Source organism: Sparus aurata, chromosome 17, assembly GCF_900880675.1.
Source record: "Sparus aurata chromosome 17, fSpaAur1.1, whole genome shotgun sequence".
Taxonomy (NCBI): Eukaryota; Metazoa; Chordata; class Actinopteri; order Spariformes; family Sparidae; genus Sparus; species Sparus aurata.
Genome location: NC_044203.1, coordinates 30,230,944 through 30,245,688, shown reverse-complemented (window position 1 = coordinate 30,245,688; position 14,745 = coordinate 30,230,944). Strand labels below are relative to the sequence as shown.

The window sequence follows — 14,745 nt, the reverse complement described above, 5'->3', positions numbered from 1 at the left end:
ATCATTATCATCATCGTCATAATCATAATCCTAATCAGTCATTATTATTATTATTATTATTGTTATTATTATTATTATTATAATATAAACAAATATTGACAAATTGTTGACCGGAGAGGCAGCAGTTGTTCAAATAACCTGTGATTTTATTATAAAATCTGAAGAAAGAAAAATCCAATCTCAAGTGTTTTTTCTGGTGTGTTTTTTTTTCTGTGAGGGCAAAGGACTGAAAAATGGACGTTAAAAAAAACAACCCTGAAAATTTTTTTAGAAAAATAATAAGTTCCACCTGTACCTGCTGTCCTATTTCCCGCTTTGTCGGGTGCGGTTGCATTTCATAATTCCGATATTTTTCAAGCGTACGCGAATGCCTCTTTCCTGTTAACTTATCTTCCTATATAACGAAGTGAGGAAGGAGAATACAACTCAAACGCCAGAGCTACAGATTCACACCTTTCTGCAGGTGACAGGCTGAGAAATGCCTCCAAACACCATCAGGAAGGCTCTGGCGGACACTCTGGAGGATCTGTCAAAGCGGGACTTTGAGAAGTTCTGTCACGAAATTCTGGACCGCAGAGAAGAGCCGCGAATCAGACGGAACAGGCTGGAGGGTAAAAACTACTTGGATGTCGTTGACGTCCTGGTTTGCACTTTTACCGAGTCAAAAGCTCTCCAGGTGACTGTGGAGACACTGAGGCAGATCGACTGCAACGAGGACGCAGATGCACTCGGTGAGATTACTGTATATATTTCCGCCAGTATTTAAACTGGGCTGCAGTAGATCATGTTGTTCTGTTGACAGCAGTCAGATGTTATCATGTACAGCACACAGCATGAAGAGTGAAAGCGAGATCGAAAAGTGGCTAAAGGTATGTCGATTGCTGCTCAACGGCGTATACACCGATCCCCAGACTGACATACAGATTCTCGGAGTGGTATGCTGCTATTATGCCCTGTTATTCCACCGACACATGACGGTATGTGCCGCTTGAGATTGTTACGGCACTGAGAGACTGTTGGAGGGGTACCGCTCCCTGATGAATATGCAAATGTAATGCCACTGGGCTGGTTTGACGACAAGTACAGCCGTAAACGTATACTTTTTTTTTTGTCTTTATTGACAATGCTAACTTAACACTTTAACGCAAGTAATGTTATGTTGTTGGGATTGTACGCATATAGATAGTAATTATAGACAGTAATGGCTAATATTAGCCCAGCCACCGTAATAATGAAAACCCGTCACTAACTATTGTTTTGTTGGCAGGCTCAAAAGTTCTGCTATCGATTAGTCAGACTGGCTAAGGTGGCTGGGCTAATATTAGCCATGTTAGCTAAGGTTAGCGCTTTCATTAGCTTTAAGTAGTTTATAGGCGGACATTTAGACATATTACTTTACTATCATATCGTAAGAGTCCCACGTGTAATTACTGTCTATACGCGTACAATCCCAACAACATAACATTACTTGCAGTAAAATGTTAAGTTAGCATTGTCAATAAAGACAAAAAAAAAAAGGATACGTTTACGGCTGTACTTGTCGTCAAACCAGCCCAGTGGCATCATATTTGCATATTCATCAGGGAGCGGTACCCATCCAACCAGTGGGGGTTCTAGACCAGTTTTAATAGGGGGGCCAGGTTGGGGCCGGCTTTTTTGTCAGGGGGCACATACAACCCGGAAAAAAGGACAAATCCCTCATTCAGACAAAGCAGTGTTTACAATTTCAGCTATTTTGATTGGGTAGTAAACTGCTGAGACACTTTATTTCTGCCTTTCCCTTCAGAACAAAATCATTGCAAGAAATCTGTCATTGTGTTATTAATGCAGACTCCCTGTCAGGGGGGCCACAGGGGGGTCCAGACTCAGAGTTACAGGGGCACAGGCCCCTGTTGGCCCCCCCCCCTAGAACCGCCCCTGCATCCAACAGTCTCTCAGTGCCGTAACAATCTCAAGCGGCACATACCGTCATGTGTCGGTGGAATAACAGCGGCATAATAGCAGCATACCACTCCGAGAATCTGTATGTCAGTCTGGGGATCGGTATGCCATTCTAGGGATCGGTATATGCCGTTGAACAGCAATCGACATACCTTTAGCCACTTTTCGATCTCGGCGCTACTGGAGAAGAGGCTGCAAACACAAAACCCAAGCTGAATAAATAAACTGACCTGTAAAAACACACTTCCTATTATTTTACTTTCATTTTTAAAACTGGCCACATTAAAATGACAGATTATAGATATAGGGCCTGGTCAACACTTTTTAAGGCTCATGTCAATACTGGCTTTATTTTATTTTCGACCATAAAAAAAATATTTTTTTAAAGCAATAGTTTAACATTTTGCTTGTTTGCTTCCTTGTTGAGATGAAGACATTCCACTCTCATCCGTCTGTGGTGATAAGGCCACAGCCAGCAGCTGGTTAGCTTAGCTTAGCATAAAGACCTGAAACAAGTGGAAACACCTAGCCTGGATCGGTACAATGGTTCAAAAGAAAAAATCCACCCGTCAACTAAACCATATTAATTACCATATCTGGATTCTCCTATTGGTTGCCTGAGAACCTCACAAGATCTGGAAATCACTGCACCAAGGCCTTTGGTCAGAGGCCGGCTAGCTGTTTCTCCTTGTTTCCAGTCTTGATGCTAAGCTAAGCAATCCGCCTACTGGCTGTAGCTGTTCAGCATACAGACACACTACATTGGTACGGCCAGAACTTTTAGGGCTGATATTGTTTTTGAGTGTATTTGGTTGTTGTTTAAAAATTCAGAAATATTTATTTTGGCATAAATAAACAAATAAACAACATATTTTTAAAAGCAAAATCAAAGGAGATTAATACAACATTTAGGCTACAGCCAGCAGCTGGTTAACTTAGCTTAGCACAAACACTGGAAACAGTGCGAAACAACTAGCCTGGCTCTCAGCAAAGATTTAAAAAAAAAACAAAAAAAAAAAACAGCTCTCTGCTTGGTTGCCTAACAACCTGACAGGCGATCTGGAAATCACTGCACCTGGGCAAAAAGTAGTCCCTGCTGCTTTTCTTAACCTTTGGTCAGAGGCCGGCTAGCTGTTTCCCCTTGTTTCCAGTCTTTATGCTAAGCTAAGCTACCAGCTGTAGCTTCACAGCGTACAGAGTGCATAACATGCTGTCTTCATCTGACTCTCAGCGAGAATGTGAATAAGCTTATGATTCAACTTGTTATTTTAACAAGGATATATATTTATTATATATTTTACCAGTATACTTTGACCTACCAATATGTTGGCCTGGCTTGTTTTTTATCAGTTGGACTCTCTTCCTGCAGTAAAAATAAAGATATGAGTATAAAACAGTAATATAATATGTGTAACAACATATTTGATCTGAGACAACGTATCTCAGGTTTTCAGTTGTAACATGAAACTACACCTCAGCTACATGGCAGACTGAGGCCCAGATTAATCGTCACTGAAGAGAAAACTGTATGCAGGTAATCTGTCAGCGCTACTCAACGTGTTCCTTTCTGTGTTTCTACAGTCAAAGCGACAAATGGACTACAGTAGACACCTCGTTTTCTACAGTGAGTCGACCTGCATGCTCTGAATTTGACTTGTACAGCACTGTGCAAAGAGTATGTTTGTTATACAGTTTAATTTATGTTCAATATTTTACAGCTGCAAGACCCTCAGCAGAGCCATGGTGGTGGGAAAAGGTACAGATTGATTATGCACCTTCACATGTTACTGCCTGCAGGCTGGATGTTGGCTCTTATTGTCCTTTCTGTCCTCAGTTTATATGAAAAGCTTCCCTAAAAGAGGAACAAGCCAAGACAGTAAAGTCAATTATTTCATAAATCAGTATTCATGTAACTGTTGCAACCATTAATTTTGACACAGTTTAGCTAAAACCTTATTGTTGATACCATTTATAGTGCACATTTTTTCATGCAGCAGCCATATCATACATAAATACCACTCTGTACGGTCTGTAGTTTGTGGCGGGGTCCGCCATTTCTGCACTGGGTTCAAATTGCCCTCACGTGCACAAGGGATTCACAGGGATCGATGCAGCATGTTCAATCTTCAACATCTTCAATACGTTTCACAAAACAACATTTTGGATTAAGAAAATTACCATATAATCTGAACTTTGATTACTCAATAGCCATAAATCCTAATGTAAGACATAAGATAACAACTCCAGTGTGTTCCATTAATGAGTCGATGTCGCTCTCTTTCTCCTCAGTGACACTCAAGGAATCTCATCCAGGAAGTGAACACCAGACGCCGTGTTGGATGAACTGATCAGCCAGAACAATGTCAGAGGATACAGAGGATTACCTGCAGCAACCAGCCTGAACGACTTGAGACATCAATGGTTTAGAATTTGCCATCATACATTTTCTTGGGTTGCCTTTGCTCTGTGGTTCATCATCTTATACAAGTCAATAATGTTTTTTATTAAAAGGTGCTCTGTGGAACTTCTGTGTTGTGCTGGAAGACGGTTGTTTTGTCATGTTCGCAGACTCCGTTTCTAAAGGTTCAAGGTTCATTCATTTATGATTTTACAACACCGGGGTTCCAAAAAACGAAACTGAGCTCGATCCTCTTTATGCTACACAGATAAACAAAACTGGAGTGACCAGTTGTGATCAGATCTCACTTTCACTTTCTATACAAGGAACCTCAAAAGGGTTCATTATGTCACTGATTTTGTTCCACGACTTTGTGTAGGAAAGGCTCCTGTTCGCAGGGTTATTGCAGTTTCATGAGCAGAAATTAATCAAACCTGCCCAGTTTGATCATGATATTATCAACCCTGTCAATCATTTTAGGTAAAATGAATATAAATTATGTAATACAACGTTTATTTGTTGGCTTTTTCGTGTGTTTCTCCAAGCTGACACCACAGTCTGGCACCAAAGTGAGAGTCAGTGACACAAAAACCCTTCCTTCTTTTTTAGGTTCCTTGGAACTATAAGCAAAATAAACTCATCACAGGGACAAATGAACACTATGTATTTAAGTCACAAAATTGAGCGATTTCTCAAGGGAGTCTGGGGATTTTCTTGTCGGGTGACAGAGAAGTAGTATGTTTTGTTTACTGTTAACAGAATTTATAAAATTTTACATGTTTGTTTTCATCTTATATTCATTTACCGATGATGATGAAATCAGATGAAACATTGAGTTCAAACGGCTGCTAAAGAGACACATTTTACATCAGGACTGACGTGACATCCGATTTTGACTACATGATTATTGAAGCCAAACAAATGCACTGTAGAAATATTGCGACAAAATGACCCTTTTTACGAGAAACAACTTAATGTTTACATTTAATACATGTCAATTCCTACAAATTACACCTCCAATTAAAAACGTTTACCACAGAGTAAAAGTTATAATTAAAGGGGTTTATTAATGTGAATGAATAATATATATGTATATAATATATATATATATATTCATCAAGTCAAATATCACAATATCAGCGTATCAATTTGTACTCATTAAAGATTTTTCATTACAAAAGCTTAACAAAAAGTTTCAGTGGGCTGCTGAAATGTCTGGGACGTCTACATTTCCTGGTTTTAAAATCTGGACCAATAGAATCTGTAATTAAGAAGTCCTCCAGTCAGTAACGGTTGTAAGGGGTGAATGATTTCTTCTTCCAGCTTGTTTTCTGTTTCCCCTGTGTGGGCCTGGAGCTGAGGAAGAGGAAACTTGAGTGAGCCAGGCCGTCTGAGGCAACAGAGGACAAACACAAACACAGGACAGTGCATACACAAACAAATTATCTACAAGTGACAGTTAAAGCAGCACATTAACTTTAGTTTATTTATAGATATTTATAATATACACATTATAACATATGCTGCTCATCAGGAAAGCGCAGCCAAACTTGTTCCAAAACACAGCACATACCTTGAGGCAGTGCTGGGCTGGCCTCCAGTGGCATACAGTTTGACTTCTTTCAACACCTCAGCGTAAGCAATGGAGTACTGAGTCAAAAGGTCCTACAAATGAAAAGAAATGTGTGTTATTATTAAAGCTCTTACTACACAATTTATAATTAATTCGATAAAACAACTTTTATGGGCAGTTTGAGGAGATCACATGATACAAATAACCATTATCTACTGGCTAAGGACAATAAAAAAATGAAAAAATAAAACAATGATGTCACAATGATGTTAACTCTGGACCTTTCGGATATAAATGTCTTCACTTTATCATTTTGTCCTTTTGCACTGTGGAAACATGTTTTGTCATACTTATTATATAAATTGTGACCATTCAAAATTAATCAGTTCATCACTGAGTCCATGTGGATAATTTGTGCCATATTTAAAGAAATTCCCTCAAGGTGTTCTTGAGATATCACGTTTACAAGAACGAGATGTAGCGACGAGTGGACAACCCAAAAACATAACGCCTCCGACCGCGGCCATCGCCAACTTGGAAGATAAAAATATCACTTTATGAGAAATGAGGGGCTGCGTTTGAGTGAGAAGCTAATCAGGCGCCGAGAGGTGCTGCAGCTGATCGCAGCATGTATAGGCACGTTGCAGATCATCCTTTCTGCCAGAAGGGAGAGCGCAGCTACCACAACTCTGCTCTGTCGAGACGACCTTGTAGGTTGAACAGGTTTCATGCATAATAACCTTTAGGAAACGTGTTTGGTAGGAGTGTGCCATATGATATTGTTCATGATAATGGTGGTAGTGAAAAACTTTCTTTTTTTTTTTCCAAATCATATGATAATGGCAAAACTCCAAATTGCTGACATGATAATGTCAAACTGTTACACACCGCAAGAAGCATGACTGAAAACAAAAGGAACATTTCTACTGGTTCCAGAAAGGGGAGAGACTTCAGGACTGTGGACATGGTTTGGTTATAATAGATCAGATGTGCAACAGCTACAGTAAAATGTCAGAAGTGCATGTAAGTAAGAACAATCTCAGGCACAGGCACCCGGTCGAGTATGATTTTTCTGCAGTACCTTGTGAACCATCAGTGGGCTCCGATCGTCTCGCTTCCACATTCGCTCGTCCTGGTGGGTGGCCACCACATAAACAGCGTAGCCCACATGATTCTCCAGCAGCCACTTGAAGGTTTGACCTTTGTACTGGCCAAACTGAATGATGAACCGGCTCAGAACGAGCCACTCATTAGACGGATCCCCGCCCTCAGAGCGAACGCGGGCCACCGCATCAGCCTCCACCTCTTCTGGCTCCTTCACAGGACCTCCATTTCTAGTAGCCTTTGCTTGTTTCTGGTCTGCCACAATGTTCAGAGCCTCCTGTGAGGGCTCTGTCTCCAACTCCCCGCTCGAGGTTCTAGGGAGGGCAGGGTCACCATTCTAGAGGAGAGGAACAAAAATGAAAACACCAGTGAGTATTATTTTTAATGAACCAGACGCATGTTAAAGAGAATTCTTGAATTTCAGTGTGTGAAGTTCAACTTACGTCCACAAAGACTTTTGGTCTCTTTCTGGTTTTTGATTCTGTAGAGAAAGAAAATAGGATGTGAAAGGTTGTTGTAAGATATGCTTAGGAGGTTTCTGACTGCAGCATTAATCTAAACGCTACACTCTTCCAACATATACACACTAATGGCCTGCATGTCTAGACAAATGAATACACCTAAAAATCCACTGCCTGATTTAGTGACTGACAACTCGGGAACTCTGAAATATGCGTATTTTCTAATAGGGGGCAGACAAGCTGTTCTCAGAGGAAAATGACGTCCCCAGAACACTGTTTGAATATAGAAAAGTGGCAGGGTCCGCCACATATGAACAAAGTATGAACAGTATGAAATTGTGTTGTCCTTTGAGGAAAAACTCTGTCAGTGAAGATCTTTCTCTTCTGACTAAAATGTCTTCCATAGCGCACCTTTAAATGAATTACAAAGAAATATCATCCAAAGAATTTTTCACATCTGCACTGTTGATACTTCCCTGTGCTGAGGTGCTACCTGTGCCTATGTCTGAAATGATTCTACATTATTGTGTCTATTACAGGGTTCATACAACTTTTTTAAGAGTGAAATTCAAGCACTTTCAAGATACCAGAACCAAAAATGTCCAAATTCTGGATGACTGTATCTTCACACCTAAATTGCTACTAAAAACTTTAGAAAAAGAAGGAAAGAGGAACATCGTCTGGAGCAATTTTACAGCTGTAAATCAAGACGCTGCGCGCTGTGATGTGTGTCTAAGGCTGTTCAATACCATAACAACACCACAATCTTGTTTAAAGAAGATGAAATGCTTCATCAGCCTTTTGTCTTTTGAGAGGCAGGGACTATCCAGGCATATACAATAAAAATGAATAACAGTCAAACTAATTAAATATATTATAAGATGAGATTTATTTTGTGAAAATGTATTTTATTTTGTGGATAACCTTTTTCATTCACTGTTTTTTTTTCTGATATTTGGATATTTTCATAAATGGTCATTTCATACAATTGGGGATGTCCCGATCCAATCTGTAGGATCGGGATCGGGGCGATCTGGACATTTTTCCGCTGATCGGAATCGGCAATTTTGAACGTGGACCCAAGCCCGATTTCTATTTTATTTTATTTTATTTATTTATTTTTTTTACGTCAGAGCACAATTTGTGGCAGAACTCAGACGCGCGCGTAGCGTTACTCTGGCAAACTTGTGGATAACATGTCTGCAGTGTGGAAATAAGTTATTAGAAAGTGAAAGCAGTCCAACGGCGACATGTGACATCTGCAATACGACCGTTTCACGGACCTGCATTTAATAATACTCATTTGATACGGCATATACAAAACTAACACTCAAAGAACACAACGTGTTCAGTCGAGCAGGACACCGAAGCAGCAAACACTCGCGGATACTTTCAAAAGGAAAGAGAAATATCCTCGAGACAGCGACATGGCCACAAATATTACAGAGAAGGTAATTAAATGAATCGCTCTGGATAACCAGCTCATATCCCCGGTATGCGCACCAGTTTCGTGGGTCTCATACAGCAGAGCGTGTAAAACAGGCAATCGAGGGGATGCGGAACACGTGTTAAATAGACAAGAAACGCGTCCACGTCATTTTACATGACAACGTAAGGAATATGTAAAACGCAGTGGATGACATGGAGGAACCAAGCGTGGGCTGCGTCTCACACACTTCAGCTGGCTGTACACGAGAGTCTTCTGTCACAGTGCAGCGTCACACACTCACCTGCTAACACAAGGAAGGTGGTCGGCCAATGTTGGAATAGCATGCAGAATAAGAAAGAGCCATATGAAAGTATTTGTTTCAACAAAATAAAAAATAAAAAAGGAACAGCTTGGATGCAGGTGCCCTTTTTCCTCAATGCAGCTGTATTATCCAGGACAATATTAGTTAAGGAGTATTAAGTAAGTTAATTTAAGTATCGGATCGGGACTCGGTATCGGCAGATACTAAATATTAAAGGACTCAGCTCGGGATCGGGGTATAAAAAAACCTGATCGGGACATCCCTACATATAATACACTGAATGCTCCCCTTTAAGTTAAATCTGTGTGTAAATGTGACGTCTGTGGGAATAAACAGCACCGAGCAGTTTTATTACGATCACCGTAAATGTTAGAGCATTTGCGCACTGGAAAAGTGCGTCGAATATGCACACCGCCCTCTGACGTATTAGATGCGTAGCACAGTTGGTCAGACTGGGGGCTGAAGAAGAAGAGGGGCCGCTGACGTCACTCTCCTGCGCCGTTTGGGATTGCAAATTCAAATTTTGAACTCTTTTTTGCGGGGGGCGGGCATTAAAAACGAAAAAGCCATGCCCTCCTAGTTTTTCTTTTTAGTCGTGTGACAAAATGAGCAGTCTTGAAGAGGAAAATGAAAACGCAATTTGGACGATTTATTACTCATTTTATTTATGAGTCAAAAAATGAAGCTATATTCTAAAAATGAAAAAGCATCTCTGTTAATCCATTTTATTTTGAATTTTGGTACAGATTTGCTTCCATACTGTCGGGTGGGGAGGAGGAGCAAAGCGTGCCTGCTCCGTGCTGTGAGGAGCAGCACTCGAAAGCAGCGGCACTCACACAGACAGCCAGGTCGCCTCTCTGATGAAACTGCAGCAGTTCATACAGGGGAGAAACTGGAAGTAAAGTGTTGATCTCATTACACTGGTATCGATCAATATCAATGCCAACATAGATATCGATATTATCGATATTTGGATTGATCCGTCCACTGCTAATGAGGAGCCTGGTGATGCATGAAGTTTCTGTACAAGTACAGCAGAGAGTCACTTACCGAGGTCGGCTGCATTTATCTTGCACTCTGTCAGCAGCTCAATAACCACGTCGAGAGCTTTGGCCTCACCGAAGGTTGTGACTATAACGTTTGTGACATCCAGAAAGTCTTTTCCTTCCACCTTGCTGGTTGCGATCCGAGGCTTATCGCTGCGGTCCACGAGTGCTTGGCAGAACTTCTTAAAGTTCCCAGCTGTCAGGTTCTCCAGAAAGTCTTGTATCGCCTTTTTGGTTTTGGGAGCCATTTTTCACCAAGAGATCTCAGCCCGCCGTCCTCGGTCCTTTTCCCGCCTAACGTTACTCTTTCTGCAGAGGGACGCCTCCTCCCTCTGGGTGGAAACAAATCAAGGACGTCATATTACATCATCTGATGCAGTGAAAGTGTTGGTGCCAAACAGGAAACAACGAGTACACATGCCTGGAAGCCGCTGTGCTGCATGTTTCACCCGAACAGTATCAGAATATAAACTCCTGCACTCTGTTCATCCCACTTGCATGAATTTTACTAACATCACTCAGCAAAAACACATCCAAAATATGTCTTTTCAACACCTCTGCTGACACAAAACATGCCCAGAGAGCAAGAATGATGAAAGATTTTTTCTTTTTTTAGGTACTTTCAATGTTGGCTCATGATGTCCATATTAAATTAAGCTTTTATAATGTAATTTTAGATATCTTTTAACCTTCGGTCACAGTCATCCAAAGAACTTCTTGTGAGTGAAAATTTAAGTATTTTTAAAAACTGCTCTTTGCTCTTTACCAGGTGAGCTATTTATCAGCTTTATTAAATTCTATGTTTTTGCCATCCAACCTTCATCAAATAGGGTAATGCACCAAGGTTCATTTACCAAGATGTTGTATGAAATAAAGCTGATAAATAGCTCACCTAGTAAAGTTCATGCCTCATGAGGCCAGGGAATAAATCCTCCCTGTAGCTTAGTGAAATTTGGTTATACAAACTTTGTGACTCTGTGACTGAAGTTAAAAAGGATGTCCAAAATTCAATAACAGTTACATTTAGCCAGTGAACGCTGAAAAGACGTCTAAAAAAGACAAGTAAAAAAAACAAAACCTGTGTGTGTATGTGACCATATCAAGATCTTTTACTAAACTTAAAGATCTACTTTGTAAGAAAGTTCGCTGTTGAGTCCGATTCCCAGCTCCTCAAACACTGATGCTTTGAGATTGTAGGTCGGGTCGGTCGCCATCCCAAAGCTTCAGTATTTGCCGAGCTGGGTGCTAAGACTCAAAAATCAACATTCTTAGAAAAACTGAATACTTGGAATAGTTTTATAAAACCCTGAAAATAATAAGTCAATGAAGTCTGAAATATAACATCAAACTTCACACAGGTCAAAACCCAATATCACGAGTGAGAGAAGTGTCTGACAGTACCTGGTCCATTCACACACTCTTTATATATCAAGTCACTGACTTCCCAAAGCCTTAAGGTTCTACCCCACTAAGAGGCAGCTGCATAAATTATTTTTCAGACCATCACCATCCAAACTGAGGCCAGTGGGCCAAAGATGGTTCCATGTCGCCCGTCAGATGAACACTATTTCATTTTTGTGGGTAAAAATGCTCCCTGAAATGCTCTCTGAGAAAAACTTTGGACAGAAAGTTGAAGGACGTTTGGAGGACTTGGGCATCAGGTCAGTGGCAGCTGCACATTTTCTGTTATGTGCTTTTAAATCAATCAATCAACTCAAAAAGGGAAAAGCAATAATGACAAAATGGTAGAATATATGGGAGAGACAGGATGAGCCCATCTTACCACAAAGTACAGACATCCATAAGGGGAAACAGAAAGGAGGAAGCCATTATAGGCTAAAGTTTGGTGACACGGGTCTCAACAAGACTGTTTTGGTTGTGGGGATAAATATGTCTGTTTTCATTTCAACACAACCGAAAATGATCAACATATATGTCATGGAGGTCACTGAATATTTGTATGCGTGAGTGTATGTAGGTAGATGTGTGTTCGTAGGTGTGTATTTGTACATGTGTTCAACACATACAGGTGTGTATGTAAATATATTTATTATGTTATACATTAATTGTACATATTGTGTATCAGATTGTATATAGTTAGATGGTACTAACGAAGGTACACAGGTTCAGGAATTAAGTAAATTGACTATGATCTATTAGTGCGTTGTGGATTAGGGTTAGGATTAACTAATAACTGAATTCTTCCTACTCCGTGTTGAGCATGTCATTGCTTGTAAATAGAATTTACGTTGTAACATGCTTTTCATTTTATCATGCTTAATTGTCTAACTAATGTAACTTTTTGTTTTGTTTTGTTTTGTTTTCACACGTCAAAAATACATCTCCAGTCAGTCAGCCAGTCAGTCATTCACTCTACCTCATCCCGCTCAACACACACAACGAGTAGAAAAGTGTTGAAATGACGTCACGTAGGTCACAGGGGAAAATAATCGAACCCTGATTACCAGGGGGTGTAGTGGTCGGGGGACGCGGGGGACGCGGGGGAACAGCGTACAGCGAACAGCGTTCCCCCAGTCTTTTTGGCGAGATTTTTTTATTTTATTTGTCCAATACATTTTTTTTAAACATTGCCTCTGTTATCATTTTCGCCATTGTATAGCTTCGAATAAAGTAATAATACATACTGCAATTCACAAATATTAATAACAATTTTATTGTGTCACGGCAGGATTTGAAGCCTGTGTGAGGTGGCAGTGCCTATATGAGAGAGGAGAGAAGCAGCGCCTTCTGCTGTTTGCAATGCCATATGTCTATACTTCAAGCATTCATGCAATTATTAGGACTACAATTTGTCACTTTTTGCCGTGGGGCCAAAATGTGCATAATGTTGAATCTGTGTGTTGAGAAGCGCCGTGTGTGCGTGTGTGTGTGTGTTCAGGGCCGTAGCCACCATTGAGGACACCGAGGTCATGTCTTCGGTATCTTTTTTCCTTAAGTTTCGTTTCATTAAAACCGAAAGTAAACACGGACTGCAGGTCTATTTTTAGAATGGCTATTGAATGAATCAGAGCAAAGATGCAATGTAGTGGTAAGAGGCTGCATCAATCCAAGTTATCATTTGTTGCAGCAACAAAAGGCAGAGGATGATCAGGCAAAGAGGAGGAAAGGTGAGAATTGTAATAAGCTAAGAGAATGAGAAAAATAGTGAACGAGCCTACACATGCAACAGATAGCCAATAGAGATGCTAACCTGTAACCTACTGTAAATGTAGCCTAGGCAAACAAAATGAAAGGACATGCAATGAATCAGAATATTTAAAGGCCATGTTCAGGCACAGTATGAATTATCCATCAATAATATTATTTGGATGTTTGAATGGATAAGTAATAATGTGACTAAACATGGCATTAAAATATTAGGTCATGACTCAGTAGTATACTTAGACTTACTTGATACTTGATTTTAAAAATTCAACAGAGGATGAGACAGGAGAGAGAGATGAAGAGGTTGAAGGCACAGAGACAGGAGGAGAGGAGAGAGAGCCGGAGAAGGAACCCGTGAGATGCATGTGGAGTCAGGTCCAGGAGATGCAAGCCCATTATCAGCCCACGACCCAGCTGCATGCAAAGGCCAGAGTCACCACTCTGATGAAGAAAAGGCTAAGCTATGGTATTATGGAATTAGATTGACAAAAGAAACAAACAAAACTTCTTAAATGTCAAACAAAAACAGGAATTTGACAGAACATAAAACTCATTTCAAAAATAAAACTTAGAACTTGCAATCAAATAATTTGTCAAATAGAGTTAAATATTGGCCTTTTACTCTTCTAATAAAGCATTATTTTGTTTACGGTTCCCTCTGCTGGTCTCTCTCCGCTCAGACTTTTGCGCTGACTCTCAGCTTTGCGGTCTCTCTGCAGCTGACTCGTTTGCACTCCCTGACTTTTTGTTTGCAGTTTTGGCAAAAACCTGTAGGCGGGCCTTTTCAGCAGAGCGTCCCCATTGGCTAATTAGTTGTTGACTGACACAGCTCAGTACCTATGTGTTAGCTAGCACGCTAAACGACCCCGGCTTTAAAACGGAGAGAAGAAGAAGATAAGGACGACAACAACGACAATGAAGAACAATAAATGTGTGTAATAACTACTTACATTTCATTAGTTTTTCTTGTTGTGGGTTGTTACTGTTGTTCTTCATTGTCGTCGTCGTCATCCTCTTCTTCTTTCTGTTTTAAAGCCAGGGTCGTTTAGCGTGCTAGCTAACACATAGGTACTGAGCTGTGTCAGTCAACAACTAATTAGCCAATGGGGACGCTCTGCTGAAAAGGCCCGCCTACCCGAGAGGTTTGTGCCAAAACTGCAAACAAAAAGTCAGGGAGTGCAAACGACACAGAGCTGCAGAGAGAGCGCAAAGCTGAGAGTCAGCGCAAAAGTCTGGGCGGAGAGAAACCAGCAGAGGGAACCGTAAACTAAATAATGCTTTATTAGAAGAGTAAAAGGCCAATATT

General features: G+C 40.5%; 1 protein-coding gene and 1 long non-coding RNA gene across 2 annotated transcripts; one reads left to right on the top strand and one right to left on the bottom strand.

Moving 5' to 3' along the window:
- The first annotated feature begins 357 nt into the window (after nucleotides 1-357).
- Nucleotides 358-4,469, top strand: LOC115567535 (uncharacterized). The gene is made up of 4 exons (XR_003981216.1): nucleotides 358-731; nucleotides 3,523-3,565; nucleotides 3,660-3,697; nucleotides 4,231-4,469. It is a non-coding gene; the product is annotated as an uncharacterized LOC115567535 (long non-coding RNA).
- A 369-nt stretch (nucleotides 4,470-4,838) lies between these two features.
- On the bottom strand, nucleotides 4,839-14,440 carry LOC115567530 (uncharacterized). The gene is made up of 6 exons (XM_030394220.1): nucleotides 14,390-14,440; nucleotides 10,279-10,606; nucleotides 7,460-7,497; nucleotides 6,994-7,353; nucleotides 5,913-6,004; nucleotides 4,839-5,695 (listed from the first exon to the last, which is right to left on the bottom strand). The coding sequence occupies exons 2-6, from the start codon at nucleotides 10,520-10,522 to the stop codon at nucleotides 5,623-5,625; spliced, it is 807 nt and encodes a 268-aa protein (XP_030250080.1). The 5' UTR covers nucleotides 10,523-10,606; nucleotides 14,390-14,440; the 3' UTR covers nucleotides 4,839-5,622.
- Nucleotides 14,441-14,745: the final 305 nt, after the last annotated feature.

Coding starts and splice junctions, on each gene's coding strand:
- LOC115567530 (XM_030394220.1), bottom strand. CDS start 10,522: ATGGCTCCCAAAACCAAAAAGGCGATACAAGACTTTCTGGAGAACCTG. Junction 7,498..10,278: donor GATAAATGCAGCCGACCTCG/GTAAGTGACTCT, acceptor CTTTCTCTACAG/AATCAAAAACCAGAAAGAGA. Junction 5,696..5,912: donor CAGCCCAGCACTGCCTCAAG/GTATGTGCTGTG, acceptor CCTCTTCCTCAG/CTCCAGGCCCACACAGGGGA.